Source organism: Elephantulus edwardii, unplaced genomic scaffold, assembly GCF_000299155.1.
Source record: "Elephantulus edwardii isolate Elephantulus edwardi_28Jun2011 unplaced genomic scaffold, EleEdw1.0 scaffold00165, whole genome shotgun sequence".
NCBI lineage: Eukaryota > Metazoa > Chordata > Mammalia > Macroscelidea > Macroscelididae > Elephantulus > Elephantulus edwardii.
In genome coordinates this window covers 4536937-4552582 of record NW_006399915.1, presented here as the reverse complement: position 1 = coordinate 4552582, position 15646 = coordinate 4536937, and the positions used below count along the sequence as shown (strand labels likewise).

Below are 15646 nucleotides of genomic sequence, written 5' to 3'. Positions count from 1 at the left end.
ATTCTTCTAGACTCTTCAAAATTGTATTGGTCATATGGCTACCTGAACTACAACATATCTTTGTGGGTTTTTTGTTTTTGTTTTTTAAATTATCACTGGCAGAACTAAAATTAAACCAAACAATAAAACTTTTGAGAATGGCACATTTCTAATTAATAGGTAGACAGGAATGGAAATTTGATATGTGGCCTATTCTTTTAAAACTTGACTATGAGTAGCAGTTCTTCCCTATATTTTATATTATTTCCACACACTTATGACTTGTTCATATATTTGTATTAGTGGTTATTTATTAAAAAGAGCATTAAACAAATTAAATGTTAACATATAAACTAGCAACATTTCACCTTTTGCACTTATACAATATACTTCCTACAGTCCTTTACACAAAACATTTTGCCAGAGTACCTTTATAAAGCTTCCTATACATTGGTATCAGAATAAATATTTCCTACTTATAAACCTTATTGGTTTAATATTATATATATATATAAAATAGAAACCTATCAGGCACATAGTAAAATTTATCTTTCAACTATTGAAGTATTTCCTAAACATCACCTTTTAAAGTTAACCTTAACAAACATAAGAAGTCTCAATGCATTTGGAAAAACAAAGGGGGGGAGGAGCAGAGAAAAAAATAAGAGTTGCATAGATTCCACTGTATTATTAATGTATTTTTTAACATGAAAATCATAAAAAGTAGTTCATTTAAAGCACATGGAGGGAAAAAAAGCAATGACCAAAAATATTCTTCCACCTTTTCTAAAAAGACAGTAGAATTTCTTTTATACACCCATAAATTAGCTTTGTACATTAGTGGTATTTAAAATTAAACAAAAATGTTTATCTTATATGTCTACTTTGTAAACTGGCCTCTACGTAAACAAAGTTCTAAGAAACAGTGCAATTCTTCAGAAAGTTCTACACATAACTATTGGATACTCCAACCCTGTGGAGTAGCTGGTCGATTTGAACCATCTTTGGGTTGGTAGTGCAATTTCCTACAGACTATGCCACCAGAGCTCCACTGAAACTTTGAGCATATCAAATGCTTGGAATTGGTTAGGAATACAAAGCCTATCAAACACTCTTGGTTTTCAGTATTATCATCTTCCAGCGGGGTAGAACACACCTAAACTCACCAGAATCACAATTCAAATCCATATTCTGTAATTACATAATTATATTTTTGAAATATTGTTCCTGAAATACTTTTCTAATTTTTCAAACTATATTCACACTGAGATTTCTATGGCATTCTAAATTTGAGCATTGTGCTTGGATTCACACAGCATTTCAAACTATTACTGTAAACAAGAAACTTTGGTAGGAAAATCCAAATTTAGAACTTCCATGCTAAGAAACTTTAAACACTGGTGTTTAAATAAGGTTGCTTCAATCACAGTGTATTATCAATCAAATTTTTCTTCTCATGATTATAAATTTCTAATCAATGGCTTTATGCATTAAAAACCATTTTACCAGTTGATCACTGAGCATTAGCTACATAACTGCATTCTTTACTACTTGGCTGACAAAAGAAATAGGTTTCTATTTTAAAAATATTATTGATTAAATCAAGGGAACTAGTTTGTAATCATTTGAAATCAAATATTCACTAATGGCAAAAATCCAAGAACCTATGAGCACTTTACCTTCTAAATGTAGTTTTGTTTGTTTGTTTTTTTTAATGTTAAGGAAAGGCTTACATACAAAAAGAACAGTTCTTGAATTATTACTAGGAACGGGAAGGGTGGGAGAACGAATAAAAGTAAACAGGTTATAAACATATTTATGGGATGTGTGTGGAAAGGAAACATGGTGAAGTTTTGATTAGCACGGTATCATCAAAGAAAGAAAAAGCAGAAAGATATAAAAAGGATTAAGTCAGAATCATAAGGTAGTGGGGAAAGTTGGATTATATTGTGGATACTGACATTAATGTTACAAAACAAAGTGTGTGTAAACACTTCAATGAAGGATTTGTAAACTTTTACCCAAATCAGGAAAAAAAAAAAACCCTGGGGGGGGGGAACAACCTTAAAAAAATATAACAAAGGCAATAGAAAAAAACTTTTTTTTTTTAATTTTAAGGGATACAGGTGGATGAGGACGTGGGATAGTAAAAAAAGTATCTACTTTGCTTTTTCATTAACAAAATAATTTATTTATGATTCTTCCACTAAGTTCTAGTTCATTACCTACAAAACACCTAAGGCAATTCTAACAGTTCTTTTTCCAAATGAATCATAAATAGAAAAACATTTTTAAGTTTCAAAATAGTTCTATTACTGTTGAAATCTGACACAATTCCACTATTGAAGCAATTATCTAAAAAAGAGATGGAAAGTGATTTAATAGCATTTCTTTTCAACAAATGAATTATGTAAAAAAAATCATTAACAAAAACCAAAAAAAAACCCCCACATGGTATGTTTCCAGTTTTAATTGGAAAAACAAAAATATTGAAATGCATACATACATATAGGAGAAGGGGGAAAAAAGAAGATGATTCGCCAATATGCATCTAGAAGCATTACCAATTGGTTCTAGAATTCAGATTTATCTCGTTAAATCCAAAATTTCCACGTTCAATCAAAATTTCTGCTGTACATTTACCTGTTAGAAGATCCACATTAAATGACTAAAAACAAGATGGTCTCGAAAATACTTTGCTCATATTCTTGGTTGAAACTTTATAAAACTGACAGCCCAATGCCAATTTATATTTGTATTTCAATATTCTCAAATTCTTTCTTTGCACTGAAATTTAACTGTGTGCCAGCTTTTCATTATTATTCTTAATAGTTAGGACATAAAGCTTTTAAAAAAAGGGTAGCTACCACTTAATAATACCAATATCCATGTTCACATGACAATAGAAAAATTCTCTTCCAGAGATGAAAATAAATGTAATGATTATCATGTTACAAGACATGTATTTTATTACTCTTTTATGTACTCTGGACAAAAATATTGATCAGTTAATTATGCTCTTCCACACATCTTGTTTACTGAGTTTACTACCACAGTTTTAGTGCAACAGAATATCTTTAAAAAGCCACTCTACAGTAATTATGGCAAGGCTCATTAAAATGCAGAGGTAAGGAAATTCCATTTGTATAGAAACTTAGAAAATAATATCTGAAAAGGAAAGATGTTTGATCAGGCTGAATATTTCATACTAAAATATATATAAACATTTCTTAAATTGATTTTATAGTCAATTTCAATGCAGTATCATTTAGTGGTGATAAATTTTGAGAGGTATATGTTTAACAAACATTGTATTTGAGATTATAGTCTTAGGTAAACACTTAATACACACTGCGCCAAGGTAGTTTTTTTTTCTTTTTAAACTTTTTGTACCAAAAAGTCGTATGGTTAATGTTGACATTTCCTTCTTACCTTTGTGCCACAGACCAATAAAGTACTCTGCATTAAAATTTAAATCTTGAGACAGTAGTACAGCATTGAAAAAAAATTGTAAAGCAGCTTAGATACATTTAACCCAGATTTTACATTTTCATTTCATTTGTTAGATCAGAATATAAAAAGCTTGAAAATCAACTTGAAAAAGCTTTTTCTTCCTCAAGAAAAAGTATGAACAATCTGAAAATGATCAACTAGTATGAATGAAACAATGTACATAGTTGAGTCATGTTTAGTGGTTGCTAAACATACCACTCCCTCCTTGAAATTACTGAACCATCTACATGTGAAACTAAGTCATCTTCATTTTCGTCATAATGTTCATCACTGACAAACTTCATGCTCATTTTTAGATCTTCATAGTAATCCATTGGTCTTTCAAACCTACTGAGATTTTCTACATTGTTCCACTGAGTTTTTTCAGGTTCTTCTAAATAGTCTTTACGTATTAGATTGTTCACTGGATTTTTATTTTCTTTTTTTACACTGTCTGGGTAAGAATCAAGCTCATCTTGCTGAAGAACATCTATTTGTGATTCCTTTTGCATATCTGATGGTGGGATATAGTTCTTGGCAAAGTAGTCTCCACGAAACGTCCGTCGTCTTCTATAACAGAATATTCCAGCCAAGACACTCAGGAGCACTAAGAACAGAGCCCCACCCACTACACTAGCAATGATCGTGCCAATTGTGTCATCCTTAATGGTTGCCAAAGTTGACAATGGGAAGGGCAATTTTTTAGGTTCTGTTGCCAGATCCTCGATGTCAGCAGTTGAGGGATGCCACTGAACTGTTGGCTGAAGGGTGGTAGTAGTAGGAGGATCTAATGGAAACAGTAAAGATAGACAAGACACAGAAAGGCAAAGAATGTCAATGCAGGCTGATTCAGCAGCAAGTTGAAAAGACAGCACAGTTAATGAATATAAATATATATACACACATAGTAACAATAGTTTTTCATTCTTAATTTGATTACGATTAGAATGAAGATGTACTGATCTATTTAAAATTAATAAAACTGACACTTGGTCAGTTACTAGTGAAGTGAAAAGTTACTTATGGTGTGAAACCTAAATTATTCTATTCCATATTTATAGTATAATATTTATTGAAGAGAAAATGTTATTTTTTAAAAAAATAATTATTACTTAAGTATGTTGTTCTACAAAGCAGGCTTAAAATTATAAGACCATTAAATTAAATAATTAAAATATACATTATATAGTCAGTAGCACAAGGAAATAAAATAAAACAATAAAGTGCATCTCCATAATATTCATCTTCATCTAATATGTAGTTTATTTCTGTATGATGTGAACTTATCTTTAAAAAGAATGAAAAACTATATATTCTTGTTAAGTGGGCACAGTGTAAGCTGTTGGTTTAATAATTCTCTCAAAAATATTTTCTTTATAAAAGAGAGCTTTTTCATTTTTTAGAAGGGTATAAAGATATATAATCATTTATAAATCATTATTTAGTCATTTTAAAAATATGGAGTATTTACGTTTGAACTACATTAGCCAAATAGACTATTATCAAATGACATCAATAGGAAAAAAGAGAAGATATCATAAAAAATAAAGTATTATAAAAATAGTATCATCACATTACCTCATAGGTACAATATTGGAGCTTTAAAATTTCATTAGAGTCTCAGACAGTAACTAATATTTTAGAGAGAACATTCTAATAATTTAAATATTAGATGCAAATGACTCTGTATTGCGATTAGCTTATAGAATAAATAGCCATTAATATTAAAAAGCAACTAAACATAAACAGTAAAAATTAAAGACTGGTTAATTATCAATTAAGTGGTATTTCTAGGTCATGTAACACAAACTGTAGAGACTGAAGAAAGAATGGGTTAAAAAATTGTGAAGTTCTTCATAGGTAAAAAAATAAATGACCCAAATGGTAATCTCCTATAATTAATTACTTTTTAAAATGAGTGGTACTGATACAGTTTTTTCCAAAAAAATGATTGTTAGAAATATACTAAATCTACATGGGGTAAGTTATTCTAATATTACAAGCTAAAGGAAAATACTTACTTAAACAGGTTTCATCACGGAATGCCATATATACAGAATGTGGTAAAAATTTAGCAAGTATAGGATAAAATTTAACAATGACAGTATAACTAATTTCCTTTCAGTTCAAACTGATGTAATAGGTAATCCTGTCAAGTATCTTAATGTGAATATTAATTATCAGAGTATATAGATAAAAACCAAGGAAGCAAACTTTAATTTGTGAGAAGAGAGTCACTAGCTAAATAAATTCACTCTGAAGAAAACTGTGGAGGTGCAGGATAATTTCTAATATAAAAAGTAGTAAACCTTCAAATAATCTACTAACTTCCCATTACCAGAATATTAAGAAATTTACTAAGAAGTAAATCACTGCTAGACAACTCATGTACTTTATGATGGTATGTAACAGAGAAGTGCTATTTTTAAGTATAAAACATTACCTTTATAACGATACGCAAAGAAAACAATATTACAGTAAATTGGCAACAACACAGATAGCCAGATACAATGCACATCACCTATGTAGATTTACATGAAATGTTAATTTTCTCGACCTCTGCAATGAGTATAAAATATACATAACATCTTTACCAAGTATCCTCATTGCGAAGAGAAAGGACAATAACAATTCTTATATCTATTTGCAATTCTTTTTGTAAAAATAAATGGATGGATACCATTTATTTCCCTGATATTTAACAAAATAGTTTTCAATAAAAGAAAAATTTTTTTTTTAAAAAAGAGTAATCTCCTCCAAAAAAATACTGTAAAACTTTGTCAGTGGTCCTATCAATTTTCCAACAAATCTTCTCCAAATAATGTTTTAAAAAAGCATTATCTATTAGTATCATTTCATGAATAATAAATTGATACAATTAAACTTGTGAGAACCTGAACTCTGTAACTCTTGCTCTGTTTTTCCAGGACTCTCAAGATTTGCACCTATGACCTATTACCGTTCTATTGCTGTTTGCCACTGAGTCAGAATCAACTCATAGCTGACCCTCGAGTGGGTTTTCAGAGGTAAAAAATCATACAGGTGGAGAATACACATCCTTCTCCTGCAGGGCATCTGGTGGATACAAATCATGAGCCTTTGGGATTGCAGCACAGCTTCTTAATACTAAGCCACCAAACCTCTCTATTGTTCTATTAAGTGGAGAATATTTCCATTTTTATTCTTTTAGTGTAAAATACTTTTTCTATTTTAAGCAATAAACATGACAATATACATGTGACATATTCTAATTTTTGTTGTTATGTGGTGTCGAGTCGCCTGTGACTCAAAACAACCCCAAGTACAACAGCCCTAAACCTTGCCCTATCCTGTGCCAATCTCACTGTCTCTGACACAAGCACCCCCACTGTCCCTGTCATTGAATCAATTCATCTCATTGAGGGTCTTTCTCTACTGCACTTCTAATTCTTACCCTACTTAAAAATATTTACAATGAGAGTCATAAAACAATTTGAAAAAATGTGTAGTAAGATTCAATGTTCTATATTAATTATAGAGTTGTTAATTCTACTCTGCTCTGAGAACTTCAATGGTCCCTAATCATAACAAACACTGCTTTTTTAAATTCTTATTTTTTAAATTTTAAATATCAACTTAATTAAAATAATTTTATAAAATTTAATTTTATCAAAATTACAAATTAATTTACAAAATTTTTCTTTAAAAAACATATTTAGAAAATATTTTTAATTTACAAAAATTTCTTACTACCGTTCATCTTTCCTGAGAAAAGTATACATATGTTAAAACAAAAAATATTAAATAACCATTTAGTGTCAATCCCAGAGTTTAAAAAAATTCTAGTAGCTTTTACTAAATAGTCATTTTAGAAAGACACACACTATCGAGAAAATGTGATACACTATAACAAACTGTTAGAGAAGCTAACCTCAGTGTAAAGTGCTATGTTTAAGACTCTGGACAGAAAAGTCATGCTCTATTCTTGATGGTTGATGAAAAAAAATAATTTCACATAATGCTACCTTATTATGACGTAAGTATTTATATATTTATTCAAAACCTGACTTATGTTTTTCCAAGACTTAGTAGATTTCACTTAAAAATAGTGAAAACTTTATTGCCAGTGTGATATTATTCTCTAGTCAAAAATTACAAAGTTACATATGAATAAAAAAAAAATCAGTGGATTAATGCTATTGCATGGACAGTGTGGAGAGAACTGCTAATTGCTTACACCAGCATAGTTCCAATGGAAAAGATGTATTACTGGTTAAGATTCTGCATGTAACTTAATGGCAGAGGTGATAGAATGTCAGATTAGAGATGGTATTTAAAAAAGGGAAAATAACCATCAAGGGTTGAACCTAAAACAAATGTGAAGAAAAAGCTACCATAAATGGGAGCAGAAAATTTCTGGGGCAGTAGGTTTAGGGACAAAGGCAGGATGACCAGGAACTTGGCTGTGAGGATATTAAGTTTTAAATTCTGATTAGATTAACAGAGTTAATGATCATTAAATAGGAAGGTGAATACATAAGTCAGGAGTACTAATATGCTAAATAATATGTATTTAGATAATCATCAAGAAAATATTATAGTTCCAAAATTGAGCCCAAATATTTAAATGATCAGTTAATTACAAATGTACCTGACCATAATATTTCTAATATTCAGTACCTAATTTTACAATAGAAAAATATTACTTAAGGCCTCTCGATCCCACACAAAATAAGACTGTGCAGCTGCCTGCCGAGGGGAAGGTGGTCTCTAACTGATGTGTCCATGCTCCTCCATTTGAAAAGCTAAAAAGAAGCAGGAGCAGGGTGGAGAGATCTCTACCAGGCTGTACCAAAGAACTGAGAGGGCTGCTAGATAAAAGTAGGGCCTTGTCTCCCTCAACCTAAAACTAGAGAGAGAGCAGCTGCCTGCCTGGGGCAGGTAGGTCTGAATGCTGTGTTCACTAGCACCTGCAAGGACATTTACAAACTTCAGAAGAGACAAGTGTAGACTATAGAGAGCCCTACCAGGTTATGTGTAAAACCTGAGTGGGTAGTTAGGTAAGGTTAAGAGCCTGGCTCTCATAAACCCCACATGGGATAGAGAAGAGTAAAGCTGCCTGCCAGGGGAAGGTGCTTTTAGGATGCTGTGCTAATAAGCAGCACTACCAGAGACGACTATAAACTTTAGAAGTAGCAGGCAGCACTCAGGCAAGAGTCCTGCAACCCTACACTACAGTTGAGAGAAAAGTTGAAGGACATTAGAAAAGAGTAGCTTTCCCATTGCGTAAGCTCAGAAATGACTCTGCTATATAGTAAGTTGCCCTATCCCCAAAAGGGAATACTTTAAAATCTAATACTTTAAAATGTCAACAAATTATGTAGAAACACCAGAAACGGTGTAACACATATGAAGAAAAACTTCACATAATGTCTCCCATTGCAAAGGAGACAGGCAAGGATGCCCACTTTTACCACTCCTGTTTCGTATTGTATCAGAAGTCCTAGTTAGGGCAATACAACAGAAAAAGGAAATAAGAGGTATCCAAACTGGCAAAAAAGGTTGTAAAACTGTACTAGATGCAAATGATATTCTAGTGTACACAGAAAAGAGACCAATAATGCAACAAAAAAACCTCAAGATTAGTAGATCAGTTTTGAAGAGTGACAGGATACAAGATCAATATACAAAAATCAGTAGTATTCCTCTCGAAATAACAAAGGAGACATAGAAAAAGAAACTAAAACAACCCCACCAAGTATCATTTATGATAGCCAATCACATACTGAGATACTTGGGAGTAAACCTAACTAGACACACACAAGACTTTTATAAAGAAAACTACAAAACATTACAGCGAGAGCCAGCAAGAGGCCTAAATAATGCAAAAATGTTTCCATTTCACGGATATAAACACTCAATATAGTGAAAATGACAGTCCTACCAGAAGCAATCTACCTGTTCCAAAAAAATCTACCTGTTCAACACAATCCACATACAGATACCAAATTAATTTTACCAAGAAATAGAAAAGGCAACTGACAAGTTTATTTGGAAAGAGACCTTAAACAAGCAATGCACTTCTGAAAACAAGAATGAGGTGGGAGGCTGACATCTTACTAAACAGCTCTAATAAACAACACAGCATGGTACTGATACAAAGAAAGATATAAAGATCAATGGACAAGAACCCAGACATCAATCCATCAATCTATATAGCCAGTTGGTGTTCAACAAGGAAGCAAAGTCTATCAACTGAGGAAACAACAAATGTCTTCAATAAAACGATGCTGGCAAAATAGAAGGCTAAAGCAAGATCCACATCTCACATCACACACACAAAAAACAACACCAGGTGAACCAGAGATGTTGGGGTAAAGCCCAAAACCTTAAAGATCATAAATGGTAACAAATGTAGTAGAAGGCCTAGCCCATGGTATAAATAGGCTGGCAAATGGCAAATACAGCCAGATGTGAAATCAAGAGAGGAGTACATTAATGAATGGGATCTTCTAAAGATTAAATTCCTGTGTGTATCATGAACTTTTTCCAGTAGGGTGTAAAGGGAACCTACTGAATGGAAAAAAAAAATTGGTAATGACAACTCAGACAAAGGTCTCATAATAAAAGTTCATAGACTTCAGGGCTTCCACAAGAAAAAGACCAATAACGTAATTAGAAAATGGCAAAAGATATGGAAAGACTTCACAGGGGAAGACATCTGGATGACCAAGAGACACATGAAGAAATGCTCAAAATCACTGGCAATAAGAGTTAGATGCAAATCAGAACCATAATGAGATACCATCTCATCCCCGTAGCAGTGGCAAAGTTTAACAGGACAGCAAGCAATAAATGTTAGAAAGGATGTGGAGATACTGGAACTCTCATATATTGCTGGTGGAATTGCAAAATGGTACAACTACTCTGTAAGGCAGTTTGGTGTTTCCTCAAAAAGCTGAACACAGACGTTCCACATGGCCCACCTATTCCACTGCTAGGAATATACCCCAAAGAAATTAGAACTGAGACACAAAAATTTGTACACCAGTATCCACAGAAGCATTATTCATACATGAAATATTATGCAACGCTCAGGAGCAATGATTTTGAAATATATAACATGAGAGAAATTGGAAAGCATTATGCTGAGTGAATTAACTCAGTCCCAAAGATAAATACTATGTACGACCATTACTATAAAAATAAATAACTAGTAAGATGTGTACAAATGTCCAAAGTAGGGAAGTGGAGGCAAGGAGTCACAGAGTTTGGCGGGCAGAGGGAGGGAATTAGGAAAGAACTAGTGGGACCCTGAAAAGACAGGGTAATAGTGGACACAAACCAATAGTAATTAATTTCATAACACAATATATGGGAATGATAGAATGAAACATAATGTGAATGAAAGAAAGTGCAAAACACAACACCTAGAAATGAAATAATGGTTACAAATTTTATACCCAACCCAATATAAATATTAAAAATATTACTTAAATTATACTTTAAATATGCATTTCCTATGACTTATCCATTATTTTCCTTTGTATAAAAATCCTCTCAAAAAATAAGAACTAATTTTACTAATACTTAATTCTGTTCAATTTCCTACACTGCTACTGGGACAAAGAGTTGGGAGTGTAAATAATTCTAAGCTTTTCTACGATTAAGAAAAAATAATATTGAAGTCCTACCATGTTTTTAGGCATTACACTGATTACTAGATATATAGCTGGGAACAAAGGAAGTATGAATCACTTAAATGTAAGAAAAGGTAAAGCATTTAAGTATAAACTGTGTTACTGTCCAGAGAAAATAATATAGGGAATTGATCTTTAACTTGAGTGATCATATAAGAATTAAGAGCATATTTAAGCAAACAAAAAAAGTTCCCTGAAGTCTGATTCTTTTGTTTCATAGGCAAATTATTGCAAATTATCTATTACAAAACTAGCAAACCATCATTCTTCAAAATTACCTTCATTTTCCATCTGTTAGTTAATGAGGACTGTTGTTGTTGTTGTTCTGTGCCCCTGAGTTGGAAATGACCCATAGCTGACCCTCCAGCAGGTTTTCAGAGGCAACTAATCAGACAGGAGGAGACTGCCCATCCTTTTGCCCTAGAACAGCTGGCGGTTCTGAACTGCATGCCTTTGGGATTGCCTTTGGGATTGTAGTGCAGCTCCTTGCCACCAGAGCTCCCTGGGTGACTGCAATTGCTGCAGAATGACTGACTTATTCATGAGTTCACTTAATTAGGGAAAGAAGAGGTAGGTCCTCTCCTCAAATTATCAGTAGTAAGAGATGTTTAATTAACTATTAGCTGTAAACTAGTTAGGGGTTTAATTTTTATATAATAAGCACTGAAATTATAAATAATATTTCTCATTTACAGACAAATTTTTACTCTAAATATATTAATATTTTATGTATGCCCAAATTAAAAGTTAAACATACAGCAAAACACCTGGAATATGAAAATCCTAAGTTTTTAATGGTTTAAGAAGTGACATCAAGACCATCTTAAGTTTTATTTTATTAAAACAATAACATTGCTACAGAAAGTTCCAGTAATCCTGTATGGTATAGTTTCATATTGTGTAACAATGATATTTAACAAGGAGATCATCATAATTGCTATTATATTAATTAGACACTTGGATCTACCAAATTGAGAAAATAAGTGTTTGTTCTTGGTGTAAAGAAATAAATAACTGAGAAAGGCATATTATCTATGGAGGATAATATAATATTCAATGCAAGAGTATGTATACGTATTAAAATATAAGTACACTTGCATCGATATTTTGACACTTCTCTACATCAATGAAAGGCAATTATTAGGTTAACTGTACACTTTACTTATTTTAAATGGTATTAGTTTATCATATTCTTTGTAGATTATTTGAGAAACCTTAAATTGAGGAATCTGTTTCTGTACTAAAATAAGTGTTCAGATCATTGTACTAGTGTTAGATGCTTTTTAAAGTAATTCATTTTATAAGACAGTAATAACTTACCTGAAATGTAGATGACTTTTTGATCACTTCTTTGACCAAGGGAATTGGTCACTTTACAAACATAAACACCAGAATGATTGAAAGTCAATGGATGGACAAAATGTAGAGTATTATCTGAAGCCAATAAACCATCAGGCCACTGTCCATCCAACCTAAATTTTAAGAAGTATGAGATTATTTTAAATATCTTCAAAATACATTCACTGCCAATGATTCCAGACATTACGTTTTTGAGATGTCAGGAAAACAACGTTTAGATGCAAACTAGTACAAAATGAAGTTAAAATACTTGGTAAAAAGTGATGATTCTTTAATTTTAATAAAGATGAAATAATTAACAATGTCCATTTTGTCAAAAATTTCAACTCATTTAAGGGGTGTAGCCAGGCCAACATTATTAGAATGGGAAGGGAGATGGGGGAAAATGTACTATTAGAGAGCTATATTAAAAAATCTGAAAAATCAGAGTAATTTATAATCTGAAGACAATACCATTGTATCAAATATAGTTCTCAGTGAATTACTCATGAATCTACTCATGGTATTTATGTGAGTGCGTGAGTGTGCACATGCATGTACATGAGGGCACACGTGTACTAAAATACATGACAATTATTTTCCCTGTAACATATTCACAGATCATTACTTAATTATGAGTAAATCTATAAAGTGCTCCATACAAAGAAACGGTGATTATCTAAAACACCAGGTCTTATAGTTTCATATATAAGGTGGGCATTTGTGAAAACAGAAAAAAGGGGGGGAAAATCAAGGGACAATTTTATGTCAGTAGCAATTCTTGTTAGAAGGTACCTATACTAACTTTGCCAAGAGGTTCAGTCTATTGTGCACATTACTATAAGTTATATTAGAAATGAAGTCCTACTGTTATAACTCTGGTTTAAATACAAACCTAAACTTTAGAAGATCAAACCTACTCATGAGATCAAGGGAGGAAAAAGCCTAGTGAAATGCTTCTGTTACATTATAGCCAATAAAACCCTATAGTTCTACTCTGTAACATACAAGTGTCACCATGAGTTAGAATGAACTCAATAATAATTAATGGACACAAAAGCATAAGAACTTTAAAATTCATTCATTATAAAGGAACAAAAGGATGTATCAAAAATTATTACTACAACCTGAGAGTACTAAAACAATAATAAAAACAAACCATCACACTAGTAGATCTATTCAGAAATTCTGTGTAAAGTATCTGTCAAGTTTCTTTATCATGCTGACTGAAGAGAATAAAAGAACACACTCAAGTATTATTTGAGTTACATAAGTTTCCAAAACTGTTCAATTACTAGGAGAGCTTACTACTTGCTATGCTTCATTCACTCTATTGCTAAAATGCAGAGGTAATCAGATTTAATCTCTCCTTCCAACAATTAAAGTACCTAACAGGGAGAAAAGATTGTTAGGAAATGTATTTCCCAAAAATGGATCTTGGAAATACTAATCTCCACACTTGTGGATGTAAGCTCATATGGGACTGGGTTTTCCTTTTTTTTTACTTATTGATTAGGCAAAGAAACAAGCAGAGATAAAGGAAAGACTGACATCACATGAATAAAACAGCACAGAAGTTACGACAAGGATATTCTCTAAGAATGGGTGGAGGGACAGCCAGGGACACCCTGAATTCAGACTTGTTGCCTGCTAAACATAAGAAGGAAATAAGTTTGTTTGTTAAAGGAGCTACTATGGTATTTCTATTACAGCACCACTGAGAAATTGAAGCAAACAACTTAAAAGAAACTACTAGCAATGGAAAGTGAAAAGCAGCAAATCAAAAGTAGAGAGTTAAGTGGCATAAGATGGTTCTACAATCTCAGGTGTAGCGAGAACAACACTCAAAAGAGTGCAGGTAGCCCTGTGGGTAGCATGTTGTCCTTCTAACCCAAAAGTCAACTGTTTGAATCTACCAGTTACTCCATGGGAAAAGGGCAGTCTCTGAGTTTTTTATCATTAAGCATAAGAAACAATGCATGGTAACGGTGGGTTAGTCCTTCCTGACTCAACAGCAATAGTTGGTTTGGTTGTTCTGGTTTGTTTTTTAGGGTTGGGTTTTTGGTCTTTTTGGTATAAGGAGCTTAACGTGACTCTGAGAAGACATTTTTACAACCATCAGCTTTCAAAATCTGAGTACCTTATTCCTAGGAAAATACTTAACAAATGTTGTTAGATGTTGAATCAGCTCCAACTAGTAGCAACCCAACACTCAAAGAAATGAAACCCTATTTGATCCGTGAGGAAAGCAAACTATCATTACAAAGTCAGAGAAAGAAGAGAAGACCAGAAAGGATGTCAGAAAAAATTGTCAGAAATTGCCCTACAAGAAACCGAAACAAAAGGACTAAATGCTGAAATAAAGGAGATTAACAGTCAATTCGATTTCAGAGGGCAGCTCGAGAAGATAAAGCAAAGTATTACAAAGTGTGAAGAGCTGAAGTCAGAAAATAAAAAGGAAAGTACACTCTCAACATTTCTCAAAGAACTGGAAAACAAATCAAAGCCTCAGGATGCAATACTGAAGGATGCGATGGGCAAAATATGGAATGATCCAGGAAGCATCATTAAAATTACAATATTTTTTTTAAAAAAACCAAAAACACCAACACCCAAAACCACAGCAACAGTGGGAATACTACACCACAAAGAACTTTTTTACATCAAACCCTTCCAGGGAGAAAATAGTCACCAAGGAAGATGTTCAAGGCACACTGAATGCACTGTCAAGAAATAAGGACCCAAGAACTGAAAAATATTAATTAATATGTTTTGATAAACAGAAGCCACTATGGATATGCTCACCAGTCTACGCTAGGAAATTTGGAAAACAGCTACGCAGCCAAATGATTGGAAAAATCCTTATCTGTCCTTATCCCCAAGAAAGGTGATCTGAGTGTGGAAATTATAGCAAACTATCACTAATATCAGATGCAAGCAAAATCTTACTGAAGATCACCCAGGAATGGTTGGAACAGTACATAGACACAGAACTGCCAGATGGTCAAGCTGGATTTAGAACAAGAGGCTGTGGCACTAGCCATATCATTCCTAATATAAGATGGATCTTGACTGAAAGTAGGGATACTACAAGGAAATACACTTGTGTTTTATTGATTATTGAAAGACATTTGATTGTGTGGATCCTGACATGTTGT

General features: G+C 32.6%; 1 protein-coding gene across 3 annotated transcripts in view; it reads right to left on the bottom strand.

Annotated features, from left to right (window-relative positions):
• PVRL3 (poliovirus receptor-related 3) overlaps positions 1-15646 on the bottom strand; it is a 183787-nt gene that overhangs the window by 109960 nt on the left and 58181 nt on the right. Inside the window, exons 5-6 of one of the 3 annotated variants that reach the window (XM_006895335.1) lie at positions 12471-12622; positions 2935-4258 (exon numbers count right to left, since the gene is read on the bottom strand). In XM_006895335.1, coding sequence (XP_006895397.1) covers positions 3678-4258; positions 12471-12622 — 733 coding nt within the window. In that variant the 3' untranslated portion in view covers positions 2935-3677. Of the gene's footprint in view, positions 1-2934; positions 4259-12470; positions 12623-15646 lie in introns of those variants that run through there. The other 2 variants (XM_006895337.1, XM_006895336.1) reach the window with 2 other exon arrangements.